A 24,988-nucleotide genomic window follows, 5' to 3' on the forward strand; every position below is an offset into this window, starting at 1 on the left:
GTATAGCGCGCACCCCTAAATTTGCCCAGAAATTCCTGTGAAAAAAAGATTTTTGTACTTAGTTTGGTGTCTTGCACGGCGGCCTCGTCGGGTCCGTCTGCGGCTTCGGGTGTCCTCTTCGTCGTGTCCTCGCTCGTTTCCCGCGCCGAGTTTGAATACTGCGCCGGCATATACCGAGCGCAGTACACTCGCGTATAGTCGGCAATGCTCGCGCTGACATCCTGGACGTACAGGACGTGAGCGCGAGTGTAGCAGAGACTGCCCGACTATACACGAGTGTACTGCGCTCAGTATATGTCGGCGCAGTATTCAAACTCGGCGCGTATATCGCGCACCCACGATTTTGCCCTGATTTTCAGGGCAAAATAGTGCGCGGTATACGCCGATAAATACGGTACTTATTTTTTTTCAAGGCACTGTAGGCATTATTCCTCACCCTAAAGCCTTCTCTTTGGCCCCCTGGCTGGTGGACAAATTCCTGCATTGTACCGGACCGCAAGGGGTCCACCACAACTCCAAGCCTCGGAAAGAGGAGCGCCATGTGAGGAATAAGTCCTTCTCTTCTAGATTTGGAGCATGTAACTTTTTGTAGTAAGGAGGGGAGTCTCGCTGAAAATGCACTATTTATATTTTGTTCATTCTGAAGTTCTGCTTTAACTTTTGAATTGGTGGCCTTATATCAGCAGATTTGTCATAAGCCACCCTTACAGATGTACTGAACTAATGGCAACTCCTTAAGTATGTAAATGAGACTCAACTTTGTCCCCCCTTCTTGTAATCAAGGTTTTAGGAACTCCCACACGGGAACAAATCAGAGAGATGAATCCAAATTACACAGAATTCAAATTTCCACAAATAAAAGCACATCCCTGGACAAAGGTAAGTTGCAAAAAAATGTACTGCATCCCAAGCAAAATGTGAACTGTAGTGTATACATAACCTTTTCATAAGAGGTTGCAGGGTAAATTATTCACCTCTTTTTAATTTGCTTTTATTAACCACTTCAGCCCCGGGAATACCCCTTTCCTGACCTGAGCACTTTTTACTATTTGGCACTGTGTCGCTTTAAAGGGACACTAAAGGCAAGATTTTTTTTGTTTGTTATTTTTAAACATGTTATACTTGCCTCCGCTGTGCAGTTCGTTTTGCACAGAGTGGCCCGGATCCGTGTCTTCTGGGGTCCCTCGGCGGCTGTCTCTGTTCCTCCTTGCAAAAGCTTTCCACGTTCATGCAAGCTCCCTCGCATGGTGGAAAGCTTTTGCGAGCGCGCTCCCGTGATACAGCGGCGCCCATAGCCGCCGACTGTATCACTCGGCCCCGCCCCGTCATCTGCTGTGATTGACAGCAGCGCCAGCCAATGGCTGCGCTGCTATCAATCCTCCCAGCCTAGCCAATCAATGGCCAGGCTGGGAACCAAATGGGAAGACGAGAACGTCCATGGGACTTTTGAGTGGAGAGGTAAGTAAAACGGGGGCTTGGGGGGGGGGGGGGGGCTGGTGCGATCGGATGTTTTCTTACCTTAATGCATAGGATGCATTAAGTTAACAAAATTGGCTTTATTTTCCCCTCAATTAGAGCTTTTGGTAGTTGATCACCTGCAGGCTTTTTTTGTGCTCAAAGCAACACTTTTGGGGGGGGGGGCTAACCTAATTACATTTTGCTTTAATATCCCCCAAATTAAAGTCAGTTTAGGCTAATATATTCTACATATTTTTTTTGGTAAAAATCACAGTAAGCTTATATTGATTAGTTTGCACAGGAGTTCTAGCGTCTACAAGCTATGGGAAAGATTGATGGGGTTTTTTTTTTTTTTTGCTGTGTTGCAGCGGACAGATCGTACACTTGACACATTTTTGGCACCGTTGACCTTTTTATACAGCGATCAGAGCTATAAAAATGCACTGTTTACTGTGTAAATGTCACTGGTAGGGAAGGGGCTAACACTAGAGGGTGCTCACAGGGTTAAATGTGTTCCGTGGAAGTGTTTAACTGTATGGGAAAATGACTGACTGGGGGAGGAGACATGTCGTTGTTCCTACTTAGTAGGAACAAACTACGTGTCTCCTCTCCCCTGACAGAACGGGTATTTGTGTGTTTACAATTCCGCCCGCCAGCCACACTCATCGGGTCCCCTGCCATGCTGTGGGGGCGCCGCTCTTAAAGGGAACGACGTACCCATACGTTTTGCCCAGCTGTGCTATTCTGTCGGCAAGCGGTTTAAAGTAGAATTCCAGGTTTATTTTCACTTTATTTCCATTACAGAACCATGCAGCAGCTATGTGTGAAGTGATGGACTGTAGGAGCATTAGCGGCTCTGTCTTCTGGCAGCCTTAAGGGTGACGTCTGGTCTGCTGCCAGAAAAAGTTAGGCAAAGTGCTTCTTTGTCATTTAGGAGAAGCCTTGTATTTTTATCAATAAATTCAAGGCTTCCCTCTGATCTCTGCAAAATAAAGGAAGCCTTGTATTACTTTACTCCTAATTCAGTACATTCTTGTTTAAAATGTACTACATTTTTGTTAATCATTTCATGCATTAAAACCTTATTTTTGTTTTTTTTCCCTCAGGTCTTTAAGCCCCGTACCTCTCCTGAAGCCATCACGTTGTGCAGCCGGCTTTTGGAGTACACCCCAGACACCCGCGCCTCCCCACTACAGGCCTGTGCACACTCCTTCTTTGATGAGCTTCGCGACCCCAATACACGCCTACCCAGCGGCAGGGAATTGCCTAACATGTTCAATTTCAGTTCTGTAGGTAAGATTAGCAGGAGTGGAGCAGTCTTTTAGGTTTGTGTTCAAGATTCTCCAGGGTCCAAGAGAGCCAGTAATGTGACCGCACGGGTAAATCAAGTGTATGCTGAAAGTCATGAAAAATAACTTTAACTCCCGTTTTTTTACATCAATGTGTAAGGCGACGAAAATCGCGGGGTATACTAACGCAAATAGAATCGCGGGACTCCCGTTGCCCGAAAGAAGCTTGTGTACTACTTTTGGGCGACGGGCATCACGCGATTGTCACCCGACAAATCGTAGGAAAATCTCAGGGTGTTTGTAGTGCTATTGGGATTTGCCTCTATTGCGAATCGCGGCGATTCCAGAACGCGGAGATGTGAACAGAGCCTTGCCATTACACGCATGGGTTGTTCGAACTTGTGTGCCTGTGGGGCCAAAAGATTTATTTTGTTAAATATTGTGCTGGACAACCAGTGACTTCAGACTGCCTCATTGCCAGCAGTGAAAACTGACTACAGGTACTATAATCATCCATGAAGGGCGATTTCACTTTAACGCTCGGTTCACACTGGAGCGATGTGGGTTCCTGCATCGCATGTCTCCTGGCAGCAGTTCACACTGCCCTATGCTGACTGCTGGGAGTGTCAATTAACCCAGGCGATCCAATTGCGAACCAAAAAAGATCCTGTGCGAGTTTGGTCCAAATGCGGCGCAAATTCAGCCATCATACTATCTGGCTGAAATCGCATCGCAGAGATTGCATGTGATTTGCAGTGCAAATCATTTGCGATGTTGGACATTGCACCAGTGGGAACCAGCCCTAAGTATCATCAACCACTTCCGGACCAGTGACTTCCACTTTCGGACCAGTGACATACCCATGCGTCGCTGGACTTTCATTGGTTATACCAGGATGATGCCTGGCTGCTGCCGGCTAGCTGAACAAAGCCAGGATCAGGTTTGCGTGGCTCTCCGCTATGGTAACCCGGAAACTATGTTGTATTGCTTCTGGCTTACCTGTATGTCAACCACACCATTTTTAAAAATCAAAATTAAAAACACAGATCTTGTGGGATTTTGTGCTCTTAGACCCCAGATCTCTCAAAGGGTCCCAAACCCTGCGCAAAAGTGACTGAGCGTCAGTCACGCACGCAAACAACGATCGTCCCACACAAGATCATGGCCAGTAATTTTTTAATTCTAGCACCCGACTACCTCTGTACATCTAAAATGGTAACCTGTAAAGGCTTTTAAAGCTTCACCTACGGATAGTAAGTTATGTGGTTTCTCGCAGGGCGTGCGCAGTTTTGAAGTGTATCGCCTTTACTCGTAGCATTTTTTATTTTTATTCTGAGAAAGTGTGTGTGTGTGTGTGTGTGTGTGTGTGTGTGTCCTTGGGCAGACTTGAATACTGGAATCACTGAGCAGCAAATTATATCCCCTGTGAAATCAATTCTCTTGCAAACCACTGTTGGAGCCTCTGCTTTGAAAAATGTTTACGGGTTCCAAGTAATTTTCTAGCAAAAAAATACTGATTGTTGCATGTAAACAAGTGCCAGAAAAGGCCCGGACTGGAAGTGGTTAAATGCGTGTGAGAGGATGGTGCAAAGTGCCAAATGTCATTACATTTTTATTTTATTTTTTCTTGCAGAACTCTCCATTCAGCCCACACTGAACTCCATCCTCATACCCCCTCATGCACAGTCACAGTTACATCATGGTAAGTGGTGCGGTAGCATTTTGGGTGTAAGAAAATCATAGGTTGCCTTAATCCTTTGAATGTTTCATATTTACCGCTTGCACACAGCAGGTTGTCATTGAAAGCCAACAAAACCAACAAAACCTTTCATACTACAATGTTAAAAAATGGCATGAGTTTTGGCCTGTGTAGAAATGTATTAGATTGCACACAGAGCGGAACCAATAAGTATCGCACACCCCTCCACTAACTGCTGGCAGCAATCGATTGTCTACATTTTCCATCTGCAGAAAAAGTCAACATGCACAGACCTAGGGGTTAGCTTTTTATTTACCACTTTACGCAAATCGCTGTACCCCAGCGTTGGTACTTTGACACTAAATACTGTTATGGCAGCAGCTAGTGTTTTTCATTAAGATAAAAGTGGTCTCTGCGGTGGATTCACAGATTACTTTTATCAGCGGCGGTAGAGGAGACCCTCCTCCCGCTGCACTCTGCTGCTCACCAGAGCCGTCAGTAGCGGCGGCGCCAATCCCCTCACTGCCTGGATGGCTGAGTGAGGGGAAGATGTCCCCCGCTCAGCTCCATAGCATTGTAGGGTGGAAGCGACGTCAAACGTCACTTCCACCCAATGCTCTTAAAGGATGTTTACATTCATTGTAATGGCAAGAAGTGACCTAAAAGGACAGTGTCAAAAAAAAAAAATGTAAAAAAAACGAGGTATTGCTGCGATCGTTGGAGCGCGAGCAATAATTATAGCCCTATAACTCCTAACTCAAAACTGGTAACGCGTAGACATTTTTAAACATCGTCTATAGACAATTTTAAGGGTAAAAGTTTGCCATTCCACGAGCGGGCGTAATTTTGAAGCGTGACATGTTGGGAGAAATTGTATTTATTATTTGGAATAACTTTACAGTTTTATTTAATAAAAAAAAGTGTGTTTTTCCACAAAAAAAGTGCGCTTGTAAGACCACTGCACAAATACGGTGTTATAGCGTATTGCAACTACCGCCATTTTATTCTCTAGGGTGTTGGGGGGAAAAAAAAATTCTAATGAATTTTCTAGCAAAAAATGATTTTGACTTGTGCACAGTCTGAAAAAGACCCGGTGGTTAAAGTGGTTAAACTTCAGTGTTTTTGTTTAATACCAAAAAGGGCAAAACTTTTGTTTAATACGCTTTAGAAAAAAAATCAGCTAAAACTGGTTTACACCATTCGTTTTGCTGAATTTTTACGCTTCCAAGGAAGGAACAGCTGCAGTCTTGGGACATGTTGGTTCTGAGAGGTTCCTAGGGGTTTCCAGTTTCAGTGAAAATATAACTTTAAAATCCCAGCCTGATCCAAAATACAGCCCAGGATCTCTAAACTAAACTGTTGGGTCCTCCTGTATTGGATTGCCTGTGGGAGTTGCTTGTTCTGCTGGCACTAAATTCTGTTTCAGCATGTCGAAAGGTTTTTCCAAAAGAGACAAATTGTGGGCAAAGAATGACCTCAAATTGGTAAAGCCCACCGCGTGGGCGGAACATATTAAAACATCAAGAGCGAATATAAAAGGCTGGAATACCACCAGTCATCTTCAACACAAAGGGTTGCCATATAAAGTACATTTGAAAATCAAGAGTTCTTGTAAAGTACTAGAGCCAGCATGGGTCGGGAGTATGCAAAGTGCTTTACAAAGAGTGTTAATCAAAATAACAAAGTGTAAATTGAAGAGAAAAGAAAAGTTGAAAAAATGGGGGAGGGGGGGTAGAGAGGAAAAGTGAACGGCATAAGGGGGGGGGGGGGGGGGGAGAAACAAAGGCAAAATTAGGCTGTCCAAACGCCAGCTAGGTTAAAAAAAAAAAATGCTGTGAAGCTATGTTGAGACCACAAATACAGGAGGTAACGAATGTATGTTAAATTATTCAAAATGGAACTACAGTAAAACCTTGGTTTGCGCGCATAATTCGTTCCAGAAACTTGCTTGTAATCCAAAGCACTTGTATATCAAAGCACAGCAATACCAGCCTGGCAGGTTTTATAACCTTACCACACTGTCTCAAAAAAAGTATTGTTCTGCTCTACTTGTCTATGTACATGAATTTAATTAACCTAAAACAAAGTACACTTATATTTGCTCTGACCAAATCAAACCCATTTTTCCCTGTCCACAGATGCATGTTTGGGGCTTCAGGTGTGCAGTAACATTCTGCCTGTGCCAGTGCGATACAGCCAGAGGCTTCTATAGGGCCATCTCCCTTCTATATGTCTATGCACAGGTAGTTGGGGACAGTGAGACTTGTGGAACGGGATGTAAATGGTCACCCGAGGTTGCGGCTGCCAGAATGAGAAGTATGCATCTGTGGAGGGAAGAGGGTGGTTTGGTCAGGGGAAAAAACGAGGATTGCACTTTAAATTTTTTTCATGCACTCCAAATCTCAGTTTAAATGCTGTTTCCACATTGATGAGCTGCATTACATTGTAGCTGCCTTACCAGTAAGCTGTCTCTTGGCTATAAATTTTATTCCACTGGAGTTTTGCAGAAAAGGCCTCATGCACTGTGGATGTGGGGCCCCCCTGAGCTTGTGAAAGGCACAGGTGCACCCGTCTATCCTTGCTGCTGACAGCCTAGAAAATGGAGCCTGAAAGCTGCTGTGGCATTCATCCCTGGGCGAAATGTTACCACTCAGTGCAACATCCAACTACACAAGCTTTAAAGTGGATGTAAACCCAAAATGTCACAATGTAGAGTATAAGATTTCCTATCATCTGTGCTCAGTCTTGCCACAGAGTTAATCCAGCTCTGAGCAATCCTCTTTTATTGTTCAGTGAAAATTAACAGACTTCCAGATAAAAACCTGTCTAAAGTCCTTTCCTCTCTCCTTGCTTTGAGTGACCGGTTATTTACATATCTAGCTTGGACATGTTTATCTTATGTTATGTTTATCATAATATGAGGTGATCCACAGTTCATTGTATATTACCAGGATGTGTTATGTGGGGGAGGCGTGTATTTCTCACTTTTTATACTGTGGATCACCTCATATTATGATTAACATAACATATGATTAACATAACATATGATTAACATAACATATGATTAACATAACATATGATTAACATAACATATGATTAACATAACATATGATTAACATAACATATGATTAACATAACATATGATTAACATGTCCAAGCTAGATATGTAAATAACCTGTCACTCAAAGCAAGGATAGAGGGAAGGACTTTTTATTTAGACATGTTTTTATCTGGAAGTCTTAAAGTGGAGGTTCACCCGAAAACGTAATTTTTAACATTAGATTGAGGCTCATTTTGTCAAGGGGAATCGGGTATTTTTTTTTTTTTTTTTTAAATCGAAGCTGTACTTACCGTTTTTAGAGAGCGATCTTCTCCGCCGCTTCCGGGTATGGGCTGCGGGACTGGGCGTTCCTATTTGATTGACAGGCTTCATACGGTCGCATACATCGCGTCACGATTTTCTGAAAGTAGCCGAACGTCGGTGCGCAGGCGCCGTATAGAGCTGCACCGACGTTCGGCTACTCGTGACGCGATGTATGCGACCGTCGGAAGCCTGTCAATCAAATAGGAACGCCCAGTCCCGAAGACCATACCCGGAAGCGGCGGAGAAGATCGCTCTCTGAAATGGTTAGTACTGCTTCGATTTTAAAAAAACTACCTGATTCCCCTAGACAAAATGAGCATCAATCTCATGTTAAAAAAATTTTTTTTGGGTGAACTCCCGCTTTAATTTTCACTGAACAATAAGAGGATTGCTCAGAGCTGGATTAACTCTGTGTGGCAAGACTGGGCACAGATGATAGAAAAACTTATACTCTACATTGTGACATCAAACTTTAAGCCTCCCATGCTGCTGGCAGGAGTGCTGTGCCTTTCGCCCGCTTTTAAAATGCTGTAGTCTCCTGTGCCAAGGGCTAAATTCCCGGGGGTGAATGAGGCCCAAGATGAATAAAACAAGATGGCATATTGTGAAGGCAGCTGCTTCATAACTAACCCAGTGAATTGTATTTGTAATATAATTGTGCGGTGATCTCTCTGTCAACAGGGAGGGATCCGACGCATGTACAGAAGGCAGCTGTTTCATAGCCAGGGTCGACTCAGGTAAATTTGATTTTCTGGACTTTGTTGTAATGATGTGAAGAGGCTGGGAAAAGAGAACTAACAATGTTTTACAAAGTTACTTCTTGTGCATTTGGAAAGTTCACTGAATCTGGAAAGCTCTTCAGTGGCGTTTCTTATAGACCAAAGGAGAGCAATCCAAAGGTTAGGAAACGATTTTACAGGCAGGGAGCAGGTGGAAAGTCAACCAAGTTTTAACATGCAATGCATATTTTACAACCATTAAAGTGTGTGCCTGGGTAAGATAATATGAGCATGTGCTGTACATACATGTACATTTCCCTTGTGTTTTTACAGGCATAAACGAAGTACAGAAAATACCTGTAGATTCTGAAATCAGTGTGGTCCTGATTATCAGAGCCAACCAATGCATCATGCTCTGAAATCCCAAGTGGTGTCAGCCCTGCCTTCTATGCTGGACTACAGATCACCTCCTCCGCTCAATCTCCCTAACATGGGGGTGGGTCCAGCAGGGGAGAGCTCAGGCTGGGCTGGCTACACTGCTTGGGATTTCGGCAGAACTGAGGCAGAGTTTTAGGCTGACTACATGAAGTAAAGAGCACATGTGTATTTTTTTTATTTTTTTTTTGGCAGATTAAAGCGGGGGTTGACCCTATAAACCTAAAAAAAAAAAAGTTTTGTTCTACCATAAAATCAGGCATTGTAGAGCGAGCTACAGTATGCCTGTCCCGATTTTTTTTTTTTTTTTTTTTTTTCCCCGTACTCACCGTTTACTCGTACATCGAAGATACCGACTCCCCTCTGGGAATGGGCGTGCCTATGGAGACAGAGGATGATTGACGGCCGGCTCTGGCGCGTCACGCTTCTCCGGAAATAGCCGAAATAGGCTTGGCTCTTCACGGCGCCTGCGCATAGCCTGTGCGCTGGCGCCGTGAAGAGCCGAGACCTACTCCGGCTGTCTTCGGGGAGAGTGACGTGCCAGGGCCGGCCGTCAATCATCCTCCCTCTCCATAGGCACGCCCATTCCCCGCGGGAGCCGAAATCTATAATGTACGATTACACTGTGAGTCCGGGGTTAAAAAAAAAAATCGGGACAGGCATACTGTAGCTCGCGCTACAATGCCTGTCTCGATGGTAAAATCATGTCAGTGAGGGTGAACTACCGCTTTAAGGGCTCATTTACACTAGCGTTTGGGGGTCAGTAAAACCACGCAGTTGAACTGTGGTTTTTTTTTCCTGCCTTGCAACTGCTTCGTTGGCTGGAAAAGCAGCGGTTGGGTGTGTTCACATGCCACAAAGCATTGCGGATGGGCAGGTGTACACCCATGACCAGAACTCTTCTTGCTGCTCAAGTGAATGGGGCCGTGTTGCAACTTGCATGCAATGCACACCATAGAACGTCAGTCTGCTGGTGAGGAGGTGAAAATGTCTCCTGGTGGCCTGTCTGTCCATGGGAGCAACGCTAGTGTGAACAAGCCCAAAAGGTACATTTCTGTGTTTGCACCTAAAGAGACCAAATTCAGATAAATGAGCACATACTGTACTTTATTTTTCCCAGACATGTACTTTAACAGCAGTGCAGATTCCTGGAGGTGCCCGCTATACCTTAAACCAGTGATGGCGAACCTTGGCACCCCAGATGTTTTGGAACTACATCTCCCATCATGCTCCACTACACTGCAGAGTGCATGAGCATCATGGGAAATGTAGTTCCAAAACATCTGGGGTGCCAAGGTTCGCCATCACTGCCTTAAACTGACCATTCTGGTGGGTGGGGGCAGATCTGGTCTCTCCCAGTTTTCTTGTTTGCTTATCAAGACTGTCCAGCATAGAGATGAGCCAATATGAACTTGAGGGAAGGGGAAGATCTGCCTTTCACACTTCCAGAAATGTCAGTTTGCATAAGGGCAATCCGATTTTTAAATGCCTAAAAGTATTTTACATTTTTTTTATTTTTTTTAATAGGGGAGGCAAGACCTGGATCAGACAGACTCAAAACCAGTGACGTAGCAGAGCTGAACAACTCATGAGGATTACTCTTCCACCTTCACCCCCACCCCACCCCCATCTCATCTGTGCTCTTCTCACTTCTCCATCCCAGCTGACGCTTGACACTACCCGTGCGCAAGAGGCATCTGGCATTATGGGGATGTCCTGTTTTATCTTCACCTCATCACTTGACTTTTTTGATCAGCCGCGGTTTGATCGTCCACTACTGGGGTTTTAACACCCCAATCAATTTTTGTCATTTGGAAGTCAGGGGTTTCCTTTTTAACTGCACAGAAGCCGATGCCTGAAAAAGCTGTAAAGCGCTGCTTTGGACACCTTCAAAACACGGGTGACCTTTTTGGGCATCTCATCAATGTCAGTCCATTGGCTTGTCATGTGGTGGCTCCTGGCCAACTTTGATCATGTTGTCAAGTGTTCAGTTGTTTCGAAGTGGGCAAAGGAACAATGCATATATATATTTTTTTTCTTTTCCTTTAATTACGATTGTCCTTTGTCCCTTTTTGGTGTATGTATATCAGTCTCCCCAGTTAATATAAACAGTACTTCTCGAATGTAGAGCTGTAGGCATCATATGTTCCAGTGACTGTCTGAAGGTCCATTGAAGCTGCCAAACATGGCAAATACAGAATCTATCTGCTGTCCAGTCAGTGTAGGCACCAGAGCACATGGTAAATTAGATTATCTGCCCTAGAATGTTTAGCCCCCCCCCTCCCCCCTTGTACTAATGTACCTCTGTGGCAGTGGTTCTGGTTTTCTGCCAACGGCTTTTAGAACTTTTTTTTTATCTTGTATAATGCAATGCTTTGCCTTTCCTAGGATTCTGGGCCTCATGCATAAACCTATCTGATAGACCAATAGCCACTTGCAGTCCCTTGTTACCTGTGCAGTTCAGAATAATCTAGATACAAATGCAAAGTTCCTTTTGACTTCATTTATGAAAGTGCCTAAAGAAAATCTGCTTTGGGCACAATTTTCCCACAGAGTAATCAGTCGGCCTGTTTTGGAACTACATTCCCTATGATGCTCATGCAGTCTTCAGTGTAGTTGAGCATCATGAGAAATGTAGTTCCAAAACATCTGGGGTGCCAAGGTCTACCATCTCTGGCCTAGGTTAACAAGTGGCGCAGGAAACGCAGCAATCCCTGTGCATTTCCCGCATTGCAATCGCAGAGTTTGTGATGCACTGCGGGTGTCAATGCAGAGTTGAAAACGCCCCACATGCAGTGCACTGGATCGCCTGGTACAAAAGGACCACGCTACCTGGTTGATTTGCAGCTTCAAAAAAGATGCCCACGCCACTTTTGTGCGCTTTAAGCTCATTCTAAATAAATAAGCTCACATCGTACCGCAATGAATTGCATAGGAATGCGGTGCAGTTCCTGCGCGATTCACATATAGTGTGAGCCGGGCTTAGTCTTGTGTTCCTTCTCTTCATAGGGCGGATGCAGACAGGTCAGTGTAGAGCAGCACATACTGTGGATGTTCTTTCAGACATTTACTGTAAATGGGGCCCCTATTTGCTGATTATGCTTTTAGTATTTTGTAGTCTTGGCAATGTGTGCCGTGTACAGCAGGACATGGCCATGTGATCATAACTCCTAATCTGTGTGGGGTTCTTGTGTATATTCTGGCAGTTCAGTTTTAATCACGCTTTTGATTCTTAGTGCTAACTCCGCTCTACATCCTTGTACAGAAGTTTTGAAAAAGTTCCCCCTTTGACGCTACCAGTTTTTCAGTTCTTGCCAGGTTGGTATTGTCAGGCTCTTTCTGTTTGCTATATTGAAGCCTTACCCCACTGATAGGTGAGGCAGGCAATCGACAAATTGGGAGTTGCATAACATGGTTTTACCGTTGTAATTGGGAGTTGCATAACATGGTTTTACCGTTGTAACCTTGACTCTTTCCCTTCAGCCTAGGTTGACAAGTGCAACCCGACATCACATGTGATTCGCACCCACACTGCAGGTGCCGATCACATGCGATGTCTGAGCAATGCGAGTTCAGCCAATACACTTGTATGGCTGAACTCGCATTGGATTCGCACAGAAAACGGTGCAGGGACCTTTTTCTTTTTTTTTTTTTTTTCCACTAAAATCGTATTGCATGGGTGTTCTCACCAATGCGATCTGATTCTGTAAACCGATTTGGGGATGTCCGTAACAATGTATTGACACCCACATTGGTTCGCAGAAGGCAGCTGGCATCGTGCTGGTTCCTGCATCGCACTAGTCTAAACCTAGGCTTAAATTTGAGCATCATCCTTCTGTAGTGGATTATTTGAGCTGCTTTTGATTTTTGTCCCTGCAATGTGATCTTTCAATTTCTCATCCTCCATTATAGGAGGCAAATTGTGAAGCAGGTAGCAAGGATAACTGTGTGAAAATGCTTATTACTGAGCCTGGCACTCGATTTATTGAGCCCCTGGGAAGGACTTTTACCCAAACGGGTTTCTTTTTTAGGCCTAGGTTTCTAGAATGAATGGAAGCTGCCTTTTGTGTAATTATTTTATTTTTTTTCCTGGACCTTTTTGTCCTTCCATACCTTTTTAACCTGACTCGAAACAAGCGTGTGCATTAGGGGTAAAAAGCTTCTGGGATGCACACGCTTGTTCCTGGTCAGAAGTTCATGCCCATTAAGTAACTTTTTGGCAATGACTGCTCCCTTTTTTTTTTTTTTTTTTTTTTTTTTTTTTTTTTGGTCATGCAGGGAAGCCACCTAACTTCCGCCACCCTAGCAGCATATATTTTCCTTTCTAAACTTTTGTTTTTCTCCTGGGACCAGGGTAAAGTCCTATGCAAGATCTAAACAGACTTGCCAGAACTTACAGAGCGCTGGACTCCCTTTTCATGTGCAGTTGTAAGGCACCATTATAAAACCAAGGTATGGGCGAACGTATGACCTTTCTCTCGTCTAAATATTTCACTTGGCTCCAAATGGCTAAATAGAGTGAAGGAAAGTATATTCTGCTAGGGAGCAGTACACACACACACACACAAGCCTCAGAGCCGGTTCACACTTCCGCGGCACGACTTCAGAGGCAACCTGCAAAACGACTTCTGTATAGAAGTCAATGCAGGTCGCCCCGAGCCACCCCCGAAGTCGTGCAAGAACCTTTTTCTAAGTCGGAACGACTTGCGTCGCTCCTATTGGAACTGTTCCATTGACGAGTCGCCCCAGTGTGAACCGGCTCTCACTCCGCTGTGTTTTGGTGAGCATGTTTCTCTGACCTAATCCTAGTGCCAATATCAAGCGATCAAAGCTTGTTGCGGTTTGGTAAAAGTCGATTGCTGCTTATGTTTTTGTATGCCTGGAAGGGAGCAGGTGGGTCTCAGAGCTTGTGTGCCTGTGGTTGCTTTGTGTGAAAGTTTGCCTGGAGAGGTGTCGCTTGTACACATTTGGAGGAGTTGATGATTTGTTTTTGTTTTTGTTTTTTTTTGCCCTGCATGAGGAACTTCTATTGAAAACCATCTAACATTTTTCTATAGCTGTGGGTCTCCATTTGCCTTTTATTTGTAGATCAGTACATAGCTCTTTACCTCTACATCATGGGTCTTCAAACTATGGCCCTCCAGCTGTTCAGGAACTACAATTCCCATCATGCCTAGTCATGTCTGTGAATGTCGGAGTTATACAATGCCTCATGGGATGTGTAGTTCCGGAACAGCTGGAGGGCTGTAGTTTGAGTATCCCTGCTCTACATGGTCCAGCTCAAGACCAAGCTAATCCTATTTGAGCATATATTCTAACAGTTGGTCACATTTGCATGGCCTTGTTTCATAATGTTGGACATTTCCTTGCTTATCCAAGCAACCCAACCTCTTGTAATGAACCAAACAAGCTGCTTGGATAAGTAGCAAATTCTCTAACATTAGAGCCAGTCGGACCGGTTGTGACAACTACTAGCTTTACCATGACCTGGGTAAATGAGCCTTGGGGCACCTCTCACACAGACGTTCCAATCTGGTCCGCTTGTCTATTTTATTTTTTTGGGCAGACCCGATCTGAACCTCCATTCTTCTCTATGGAGCAGCGGGTGTAAACGGATATGTCTGTTTACACCACCTACATTCAATCCGATCCACCAAAAAGACAGATGGAGATCTGTTCCTCTTCCGTTCAGCGGATCGGATGGCATTTGGTTGTAAGCGAGCAGGTGGTCCGTTTACATCCGGCCGCCCGTAGAGAAGAGCGGTCTGTCAGTGTCTGCTCTGCATGAGCGGACCCTGACCTGTCATCTGTATGGTCAGTGGGTATCGGCAGAGAGCTCCTCTGCTGATCAAGTGGGTCACAGCCGCAGTCTACTCTGTGAAAGGAGCCTAAAATCTGTCTTTGTGGAGTTCCTACATAATTACGTATTTCACGACCTAGTCTGATGTTTGCATCGGCCTCTAGCACGATGGCTGCAGTCTTCATAAATGTCCTTCCTTACTGAAGTTTTCATTCACCGGTGGCTGTATCTATGCAAAAAAATAATTAAGATTTCAGTATGTGCTGCCAGCTTGCAACGAAATTTTTAACTCCGTATTGAGCGAATATACAAATGGCTGTTCTTGCACACAGGCAGAAACTTCATGGTCTTTGTCCTTGCAGGAAGGCATTTTTAAGCAGCTGCCTCAACTTTGTGGCATAAAGGACAGATATTATTCTAAGCTTTCTGCATAGAGGCAGCCATTGGTGAAACTTGACAATGTTTTTATTTGTAAAAGAAACCTGTAGTGGTCTACCATTGTTGGATTCTACAAAGACTAGTTACCTGGCATCAGTGCTAAACAAATGAGTCCTGTTCTAATCTGCATTCTTTAGGTCCGCAATTGTGTAAATGAGCCACGCAATCAGTTTTTTTTTTGTTTTTTTTTTAGACTTATTTAGTGGAGGTCATTCATATGTTCTCAGCAGCTTTTCTGTTTTTATTGGCTCCTTTTTGCAATATGTGGGTTAATACTGAGCTTAAAGTAGAAGTCCATCCTGAGCTTGTTGGGTTGGGCTTCTCCTCTGGGTCACAGAAGTGCAATTCGTTTTGCACTCCTGTGAACTGTTTTCAGCAAAGAGCGAACTTCAGTTCGCTCTGTCAGGCCTCGTACACACGACCGAGTTTCTCTGCAAAAACCAGAAGGTTTTTTTTTTGCAGAGGAAACCGGTCGTGTGTACATTTTTCGGCAAGGAAACTGTCGAGGTTCCCGTCGAGCCAAAAAGAGCATGTCTTCTTTTTTTCCTTGACGGGAATGGAGAAACTTGCTTTGTCGAGTTCCTCGACAGCCTAACAAGGGACTGTTCCTCGGTCGTGTGTACGAGGCTTCACAGGAATCTGTCCAGGCAGGTGCCTGGACTGATACCCGTCTTGGCCTCTTGGCGATATACTGAGAGCCTGAGACGGCCGCTCCCTGCCCCCACCGGCAGCTCAGCATTTCAGTAAGACTAAGGGGGTCAGCAGCTCTCTGCTCGGAGCTGTGGGAGAACCGAGCCATTGGCGGTGTTGGATCGGTTCTTGGTGCAGATGCGGCATCGGACCGATGCTGCATCCTCCTGGGTAAGTATGAAACTGCAAAAAACATACTTTTCTTTTAACTTGCGGAATCCTTGCCCTCCCTCATGTGCTTTAATTGGTGCATAGTAAAAGGGGCAATGCCATCCTCTAGAAAGCTATCAAATTCCAGGTTTTAGGTTGGAAAAAAGTAGAAGGGATTTATATAGCAGCCTGGTAGTTTTTTTTTTTTTTATTACACACAGGTGTAAAGCCATTTTAGATTTTTAGGGGTTATTATGTTTTGGGTTACTTTGTACTTGGGATAAAAGTGAAGCAGTGAGAAGCCCTTTAGCCTGGGTTCACACTGACGCAATGTGGGAACAGCGCTGAACTCTCACGGGAACTGGATCTCATAGATGAGAACACCCATGCGGTCCGGTTCTAGTGTGGGGGGAAAAAACAGTTCCTGCACTTTTTTCTGTGCAAATCTGATGTGAGTTCATGTGCATCTCGGACATCACATGTGACCCGCACTGCCATTGCGAATCACATTAATAGTCTGATTGCGCTGGTGTGAACCTAGGCTAAATGTCTTATGCTCTGGAGTCACTGCAGCGCTTGTTTTACTATATAGGCTACGTCTGTGCTGAGTACTGTGTTTTTTTAAACTGTAGGAGGAAATTGTCCAGAAAACTACACCTGTTGGCTAGCTTTGGGACTGCATCTTGCTTCTCAGTTTTAAGGGTGGATAAATTGGAGGCCTGAAAAAGCTTTTGATACTAAAGAAGCCCTTCTCTCCCCCCTCCCCTTACCTTATGCTAGTCTAGCCAGCAGACTGCTGGGATCCTCCTCTCTGCAGGTGCCGCCAGCCCCCCTTTAACTGAATGGAACTAATGTATATACACGTCATGCATCCCAGGAGGTATCGGGGGCACCCAGGCCAGTGATGGTGAACCCTGTCACCCCCAGATGTGTTACAGCTGCATTTCCCATGCTGCTTATGCACTCTGTAGTGTAGGTGAACATCATGGGAAATTTTGTTTCAAAACGTCTGGGGTGCCAAGGTTCCCCATCACTGGCTTAGGCAAATGATGGAGGGTGGACCAAGACCTTTGTTTAAAAAAAAAAAAAAAAAAATCCAGACATATGTCTGTGCTGCGGAGGGGGGATGGGATGAAGAGTGTGGAATGGAAGGCTGAAGATCTGCTTTGAGTATCTGAGGAAGAACAGTCTGTGATGCCCATTAGACTCTGCACTGCAGAGCGCATGAGCATCATGGGATATGAAGTTCCAAAACATCTGGGGTGCCGAGGTTTGCCATCACTGGTATAGGGCATCTTAAAAGGGGGTTGTAAACAAAAAATAAAAAAAACATGTTATACTTGCCTCCACTGTGCAGCTTGGTTTGCACAGAGTGGCCCCGATCCACGTCTTCCGGGGTCCCTCGGCGGCTGTTTCTGGTCCTCCCCGCGAGAACTACACACATTCATGCGAGAGAGCTCACATTGTGTGTAGTCCTTGCGGGCGCACTCCCGTGTTACAGTGAGGGGCCATAGCCGCTCGCTGTATCATTCGGCCCTGCCCCTCGGTGCGCCGCGTCACTGGATGTGATCGACAGAAGCGCCAGCCAATGGCTGCGCTGCTTTTAATCCATCCGCTCTAGCCACTCAGCAGCCAGGCTGAGTGGCGAAGAGGATCTCCGGACCGAGCGCGGGAATTTCGAGGGGTCAGGTAAGTATAACGGGGGGCTGGTATACTCTGAAGTTTTTTCACCTTAATGCATAGAATGCATTAAGGTGAAAAAACATTTTCTTTTACAACTCCTTTAAGACACTTGTTTCCTGCCAAAGGACTTATGAATATCTGTGAAAAGAGTTTCCTTGTTTATCAATGGTCATCCACTCTGTGATTTTTTTTAATTCCCATGTTCTCAGCCTTATTGGAGTGTAAAGTGAGGTGGAGGGGGTGTTGGGTTCTCCTTGGAATGGGGCACCACAGGCCAAGATGCTTTCATAATTGGAGACCTTTGGTCCTTGACCATTGTCGAGTTGAAAAACGAGCAATGGATTAAAGTCCTAGATAATCGATCCAGACTATGTTAAATGTATTTGGGAGTGTTTCAGATCTATACACCAGCAAAACAAGTGATTTTAGAGTTCTACATTCCTTATACTCCCAAGACAGGGTCTCTTTATGAATACACAAAACTGCTTTTGCTTCATGCAGAATTTATTATTTTTATTTTTTTCTTCCACATTGCAGTGGGTGAATAAAAGTGATGATATAGGCGCTAAGCTTTTTCTTCACTTTATGAAGGCCCCTCCCAGTAGCGGTCAGTACTCTTCTTGGTACCCCATACACTGCACTCGCCACGATATTTCTATAACGCTTCCGATTAGTGGTTTTGCCATTCTCCAGCTGACACAGGCTAAGTCAAGAAAGCAGCTTGCTAGTGGCAACCCATTGGATTCCAGTGTGTGAAAAAAGAGCGGTGATTGTAGTTTGTTAAACTCTATAGATTGTTGGTCTTTGCACTGCCATACTGTATAAGCCTCAGAGTAGCTGTCCGGATCTATACACTGTATAGATAATGGACCTTTTATTTGTTGCATTTTTAGTGGAGCCATCCATGTGCTGGACTGAACTGATCTGTGTTGTGAACTAATGCTTGCATTAGGCACCCGATACCTCAGTGGCGTCATGAAGCCTTGAGGCTGATCTGCATTCTAGAGTTTCTCCACTTGCATGCAAGTTTTTGTTTTGCTTCTCAGCCAAGTTGTCTCTTGAAAACGGTTCAATGTAGCAACAGTTTCATGGTGCTCTGAACGGCTCTCCTGCAAGACGGTGCCTGTTGGATACAGGCGAATCTCGGGAGTTCTGTCAAACGACATGTTTTCCAGAAACCTTTTTGGTTGCAAGCAAGGGATCTGCATTGAGGTGGAGAAAACGTGTTGATCAATATCGCCTTTTAAAATCAATGAATTTGACACTTCCATGTTTTTTTAAAGCCTTTTATTGGTGACCTGTAGCTGTTCCATAAAACTGGATAATACAGGTCTGTTTTCCTCAGCTTATCTGCTTGTCCTGGCAGCCAAAAAAAATTGATCCATTTTACCTGCCCCCAACATCCCCATTTTCTTTTTAAATCTATTTTTTTTTTTTTTTTGTGGGTCAAATTTTGGAATAGTTTCCCTGCCTTTTTTTCTTTGTAAATATATATATTTTCCTCATACTACAAATTCTTGTATCTGAGAATATGTAGCAATTGATTTTTGTAAATATGTTCATTTTGTTTTATTTTTCTTAATGAAAATGTTGAGTCAACTTTGATTTATACCCTTCTGATCTCCCACCTTACCCCCCTTTTAACCATTTTATTTTTTCCCCCCCCCTCAGTCCCTTTTTATTCCTGTTTTAGAATTGAGACGTGAATACTGTATTGTTGTAGAAGCAAAACAAAAAGCCAGAATATAGTTTGGTAGAAGCCCCGGCCTCTGTCCTTGTGGGCTGCTGTGGCTTCTGGAAGTGTACAGCAATCTTCAATAAATTATTGGCATGAAGACTTTCCGATTCTTGTTTTGTTATTCCTGCATGTGTGTGCCAGGGCTCATTCTCATTATGCATGTATGGTATTGTGGATGTGAAAAATCAAATCTGATCTTTGAGTTGCAATCTGAAGAACTCTGGCCGCCCCGGTTCTTGAACTCTGGCCGCCCCGGTTCTTGAACTCTGGCCGCCCCGGTTCTTGAACTCTGGCCGCCCCGGTTCTTGAACTCTGGCCGCCCCGGTTCTTGAACTCTGGCCGCCCCGGTTCTTGAACTCTGGCCGCCCCGGTTCTTGAACTCTGGCCGCCCCGGTTCTTGAACTCTGGCCGCCCCGGTTCTTGAACTCTGGCCGCCCCGGTTCTTGAACTCTGGCCGCCCCGGTTCTTGAACTCTGGCCGCCCCGGTTCTTGAACTCTGGCCGCCCCGGTTCTTGAACTCTGGCCGCCCCGGTTCTTGAACTCTGGCCGCCCCGGTTCTTGAACTCTGGCCGCCCCGGTTCTTGAACTCCTGTATGGCACAAAAAATTTGGATGCACCTCAACATTTTTGAGTGTGTTTCCAGAAGTGAATGGTATGGGCAATGTTTTGCATACAAAGACCTTTGACAATTCTGAGCTTCCAACCTTGTGGCAACAGTTTGGGGATGACCCATTTTTGTTCCAAAATGACTATGCCCTGGTGCACGAAGCCAGCTACATAAAGGCCCTTTTCACACGGACTAAAGATGTTTTCCTCAGTAGGGGATCTGTCCGCTAAACCGAGCGGGCTGATGACTGGTCCGTGTTTGCTCCACTTATGCAGAGTGCACACACAGTCCGCTCTGCTCTGGGCAGCTGGATGGAAATAGGCTGACTGTCTGCTTACATCCAACTGCCCTCTGATCCATACAAAGAGGAACAGATCCCATTCTGTTTTATTTTTGCCGGATCAGATTGGAGGTAGGCGCGTGTAAACGGACTAAAGTCCACTTGCACCTGCTACACCATAGAAGAAAATGAAAAAATGGGCACACCCAGTCAGACCCCTCGTTTGAAAGGGGCCAAAGACATGGTTAGGTGTGTGGAGGAACTAGAGTGGACTGCAGAGCCCTGACTTCAACACTGTTGAACACATTTGGGGATAATTGTGGGGGGGGGGGGTGTCAAGGGGGAAAAAAAAACAATAGACAGGTTTTTTAAAGTAATTTATTAGTCAACTCTGGGTGTCTTCTTCTGACTTCAAGGGTCTTCTTCCGACTTCTCCGCTCTCCAGTTCTTTCCCCCGGGTACCACTATCTTCTACCAGCTTCTCTTCTTTGATGTTGAGATGACGCTTCCTTCTGCTGTAATGCCGGGTATGCAACGATTTATATAGGCCTCTTATGATGTCTCAGTCCCATTGTGGTCCGGGGGTCACAGGTGATATCACCTGGTGACCACGCCCCATGCTTATATCAATCATTGCGCACCCGGCATTACAGCGGGAGGAAGAACCAGAGCGCAGAGGTCGGAAGAAGTCCAGAGCTGACTAATAAATTTCTTTTACAAAAAAACGTATTTTTCTTGACATTTTTTCCCCCCTCAGGTGAATGGGTAGGGGTTCGATGTACTCCATACTCATTCCCATAGGGTGGGGGGCTGGGATCTGGGGCTCCCTGCTTCCGATAGGGCCCCCCCCTGCTCACAACCAACAGTCAGGGTTGTCGGGAAGAGGCCCTTGTCCCTATCAACATGGGGGACAAGGTGCCTTGAGGTGGCGGGGGGGCAAACAGCATATAAGGTTAAATTCACACCAGTCTCAGGACCTCCTTGTCACCACTTACTGGGACGATGTCTGATGAAATAGCCACGCACAATACATCACTTCCGCCTTTAGAGCTTCTGGTGGAACACAGGTGGCGCGATCCCCAGTGCCTGCTCGTTCGTTTATTTCCTTGTCTCATGCTGCTTTCCAGCAGTAGATGAAAATTTGGTGTTATGTTTTTTAACTTTTTATTAAATATTATATTTTCTTTACTACACCATGGGAGCTTTTTTTTTTTTCTTTTTCTTTGAAGAATATCAATGTGCCCCCTTCCTTTGCCCTTCATTTTTTTGACTTGGATATTAACATCCTGGAATCCCAGTGAGTGGTGGCAAGGAGGTCCCGTGCCTGGTGCCTTATATGCTGTTTGCCTCTGCAGGGGCTGCGGGATCTGGTGACTAAGGACACATGAGGGGGAGCACCTGTTTACCTTTACCAGCACGAAGCACCAGTCACTTCCTGAACTGTTGAAAGAACTTTGAATATTTAACCTATGCTTTGCTTGTGTACAGGTACTGCTCAGAGCTTTTTGGTTGTTTTTGCCATGCCTTCAATTGCATTTATCCTTTGGCGTCACATGCAGTGTTGGGCATTTTTTATGACCACGGATCCACTTGCCTGTGTTTTTCACAAATGTTTCCAGTATTGGTACATTATATGGCTAGTTAGCCTTTATTGTTTACTGCAATCACTGTTTATCACTAGGTATCTCCCACACTATAGGGAAACATTTTTTTTTAGTTGTTTAACATTATGAGACCTTTCCTCTTTTTCTTTTAATCGGGGGTTAATTACCCCTCTGTTGGACTCTCCTCATATATCAATATTTTTATATCATTTTTTGGGTTATGCCTAAGTTTTACATATCGTTTATATAAATTACCCAATAACCCATCCCATACACTTTGTCGGGTACCTGAGCTTAGGCTAGCCTATATCATACCCACACATGTCTTAGTGTTATCCACCTTCATTTAAAACCCCATTTGTTTACCTGCAGGTGGCCTTTAGCTGTTTACCATCCCTGGTCATACAGGATAGGTTTAGGCTGAGCCTGCTGTGAGATCCCTTCTCTTTATTACCCGTTGGTCAACCAAGGGTAGGTAGCGCCATTACCCCCACCTTTTTTTGTAAAATGTGTCTTGTTGGAGTATCCGATTGTGTGTACAGAAAAAAAAATCTAAAGTACAAACATGCATGCTCTGTACCAGCGGTAACCATAGCACAACAGTAGCAGAAGTAGCCCAAAGGATGACGCTAAAGAGCTGAAAAAAACATGTGGTTTTGTGTATGGTGGCTGAAAAAGTTCACGGCCAATGCCCGTTGAACAAAATTCCACCAATTTGTCTGATGAAAATCCGATCGTGTGTATGAAGCTTTAGCTGTCAATCCTCTCAGCTCGAGGTTTGTGGCTTTGATTGAGTTTTAGTAATTAGCCTCTTGTCTCAGTTACTGCTGAGTGACTCCAGGTGCCAAAATAGCTGCATTTATTTTGCATAATGTACCTGTTGACTATGCAATTAGTCATATTTATTTTATTATTCCTGCCACGTGCCAAGGTGCTGCATTTCTGTCCCACACATTCCATTAAATGACTGTGTTGGAACACTGCCAGACACAAACCATCGTTGTTGATCCAGTTCATTAATTGCTGAGGGTTTATGCTCTGTGACCTTGAATTTGTTCTATTTAGAAAGTCATTAGCTTGTCTCTACAAGACCATCTCGTTACACAATGCAGTTCCAATCCTAAGCAAGGTAACTGCAAAATGACGTTTGTTTCATTAAAAAGAAACCCGAGCAACTAAGCGTGGCCAGGTCTGGGCTTCTGATCAGCAGGATCAACTGTCACTTTGTTTACTAGTAAAGTAGAGTAAAAATAAGAGGAACTGCAATGCGCATCACACTGCCCAAGGCAACCAAAAACAATTGCCTGCATGCTATAATGTAGTTAGTGTTTAGTGTGCTGGCATTGAGAACCGGCCACGCTGGGGGCACTCGTTCAGAGGATGTTTCTGATAGTCCACTCAGAATGAGGAAAGACCCACCTGGTTGTTTTTTTATCTTCTCCCATCCATCCACTGTACATAAAACAGCGAGGAAGTACAGTTTAATTTTTGATTTTTAATTTTTGTACCTTTTTAGGGATCATCAATTAAACTCACAGGTCTAGGAAATCTGAGTGATGCAACAGACATCACCCACTCTTAGGCGTGAGGATACCCCTTTGTTGTGAAGAGGGATTTGGGGTAGACTTTCCATTCCAAGTCTTACGCCCAAAGAAGTGCTAAACTTTGGCTTTGAAGATGGAGCCTGGATAGAGTGATTGGGCTTTGACTTTCCGCTGGGGAGTCCCCCCCCCCCTTACATCAGGTGTCCCCAGCGGAGCGCCCCCCCTTACATCAGGTGTCCCCAGCGGAGCGCCCCCCCTTACATCAGGTGTCCCCAGCGGAGCGCCCCCCCTTACATCAGGTGTCCCCAGCGGAGCGCCCCCCCCTTACATCAGGTGTCCCCCCCCCCCACACACATCAGGTGTCCCCCCCCCCCACACACATCAGGTGTCCCCCCCCCCCCCACCCCTTACATCAGGCAGTCCCCAGCGGAACAGAGCCCCCCCCCTTCCATCAGGTGTCCCCAGCCCCTTCTTACATCAGGCCGTCCCCAGCGGAGCCCAGCCCCTTCTTACATCAGGCCGCCCCCAGCGGAGCCCAGCCCCTTCTTACATCAGGCCGCCCCCAGCGGAGCCCAGCCCCTTCTTACATCAGGCCGTGCCCAGCCCCTTCTTACATCAGGCCGTCCCCAGCGGAGCCCAGCCCCTTCTTACATCAGGCCGTCCCCAGCGGAGCCCCCCCCCTTACATCAGGCCGTCCCCAGCGGAGCACCCCCCTTTCATCAGGCCGTCCCCAGCGGAGCCCCCCCCCCCCTTACATCAGGTGTCCCCAGCAGAGCCCCCCCTTACATCACTCTCTGAGGGATGGATGAGCATACCATGGGATGGAGGGATAGAATTGGGAGAAAAGTAAATGTGGCGTGCATTCAAAATGGATATTAAAAATAGGCTAAAATGGTGGTGGAGAGGATGTTTTTGTTTGTATTGGACATGGGGGAACAGAAGACATACAATGCATGATATTGAATAAGCACAGTAAAGAAATGGATATAAATATATTGACTCTAATATATTTTAATTTAATTAAAAGCATAATTTTGATTTACTAAGATCTTATTTAGTTATAGTTTACCTTTTCCTTTGCTGTGCTGTGATGAAGCCAGGCATTACAGAAATCAGTTTCACTTCACACTTTCCACCAGAGAACTGGGGGAGGAGTGAAGGCGGGGTTGTGCTGCGCTCCTTGCATTGTGAACGACACAGAACGTCTACACGCAGAGCTGTAGGCAGAGAGGGGGCGGGCACGTTGTGGACGTCATGCTTTCCACCTTGAGAAACGGCTGGGAAGTTGGTGGAATGGAATGAGAGGAGGCACAGGAAATGGCACTTTCAAAGCTGAAATACAACACTTTGCTGGGTAAAACGAAACAAGAGGTAAGGAACGTCTAAATGCTCAAGCATAGATGAATCAATTTAGAGAATAAAAAACAAACCTTTAGTGTTCCTTTAACCACTTCCGGACCGCTGCATGTATATGTACGTCGGCAGAATGG

At 45.2% G+C, this 24,988-nt stretch overlaps 1 protein-coding gene across 3 annotated transcripts in view; it reads left to right on the top strand.

Annotated features, from left to right (window-relative positions):
- The window catches only part of GSK3A (glycogen synthase kinase 3 alpha), a 60,462-nt gene extending 49,371 nt beyond the window's left edge, over window positions 1–11,091 (top strand). For 2 of the 3 annotated variants that reach the window (XM_040327311.1, XM_040327309.1), the window contains exons 8-11: window positions 784–879; window positions 2,565–2,751; window positions 4,381–4,449; window positions 10,492–11,091. In XM_040327311.1, coding sequence (XP_040183245.1) covers window positions 784–879; window positions 2,565–2,751; window positions 4,381–4,449; window positions 10,492–10,556 — 417 coding nt within the window. In that variant the 3' untranslated portion in view covers window positions 10,557–11,091. Of the gene's footprint in view, window positions 1–783; window positions 880–2,564; window positions 2,752–4,380; window positions 4,450–8,491; window positions 8,548–10,491 lie in introns of all 3 variants that reach the window. The other variant, XM_040327310.1, reaches the window with a different exon arrangement.
- The last annotated feature ends 13,897 nt before the right edge of the window (window positions 11,092–24,988 follow it).

The sequence above is a fragment of the Rana temporaria genome, chromosome 10 (assembly GCF_905171775.1).
Source record: "Rana temporaria chromosome 10, aRanTem1.1, whole genome shotgun sequence".
Taxonomy (NCBI): Eukaryota; Metazoa; Chordata; class Amphibia; order Anura; family Ranidae; genus Rana; species Rana temporaria.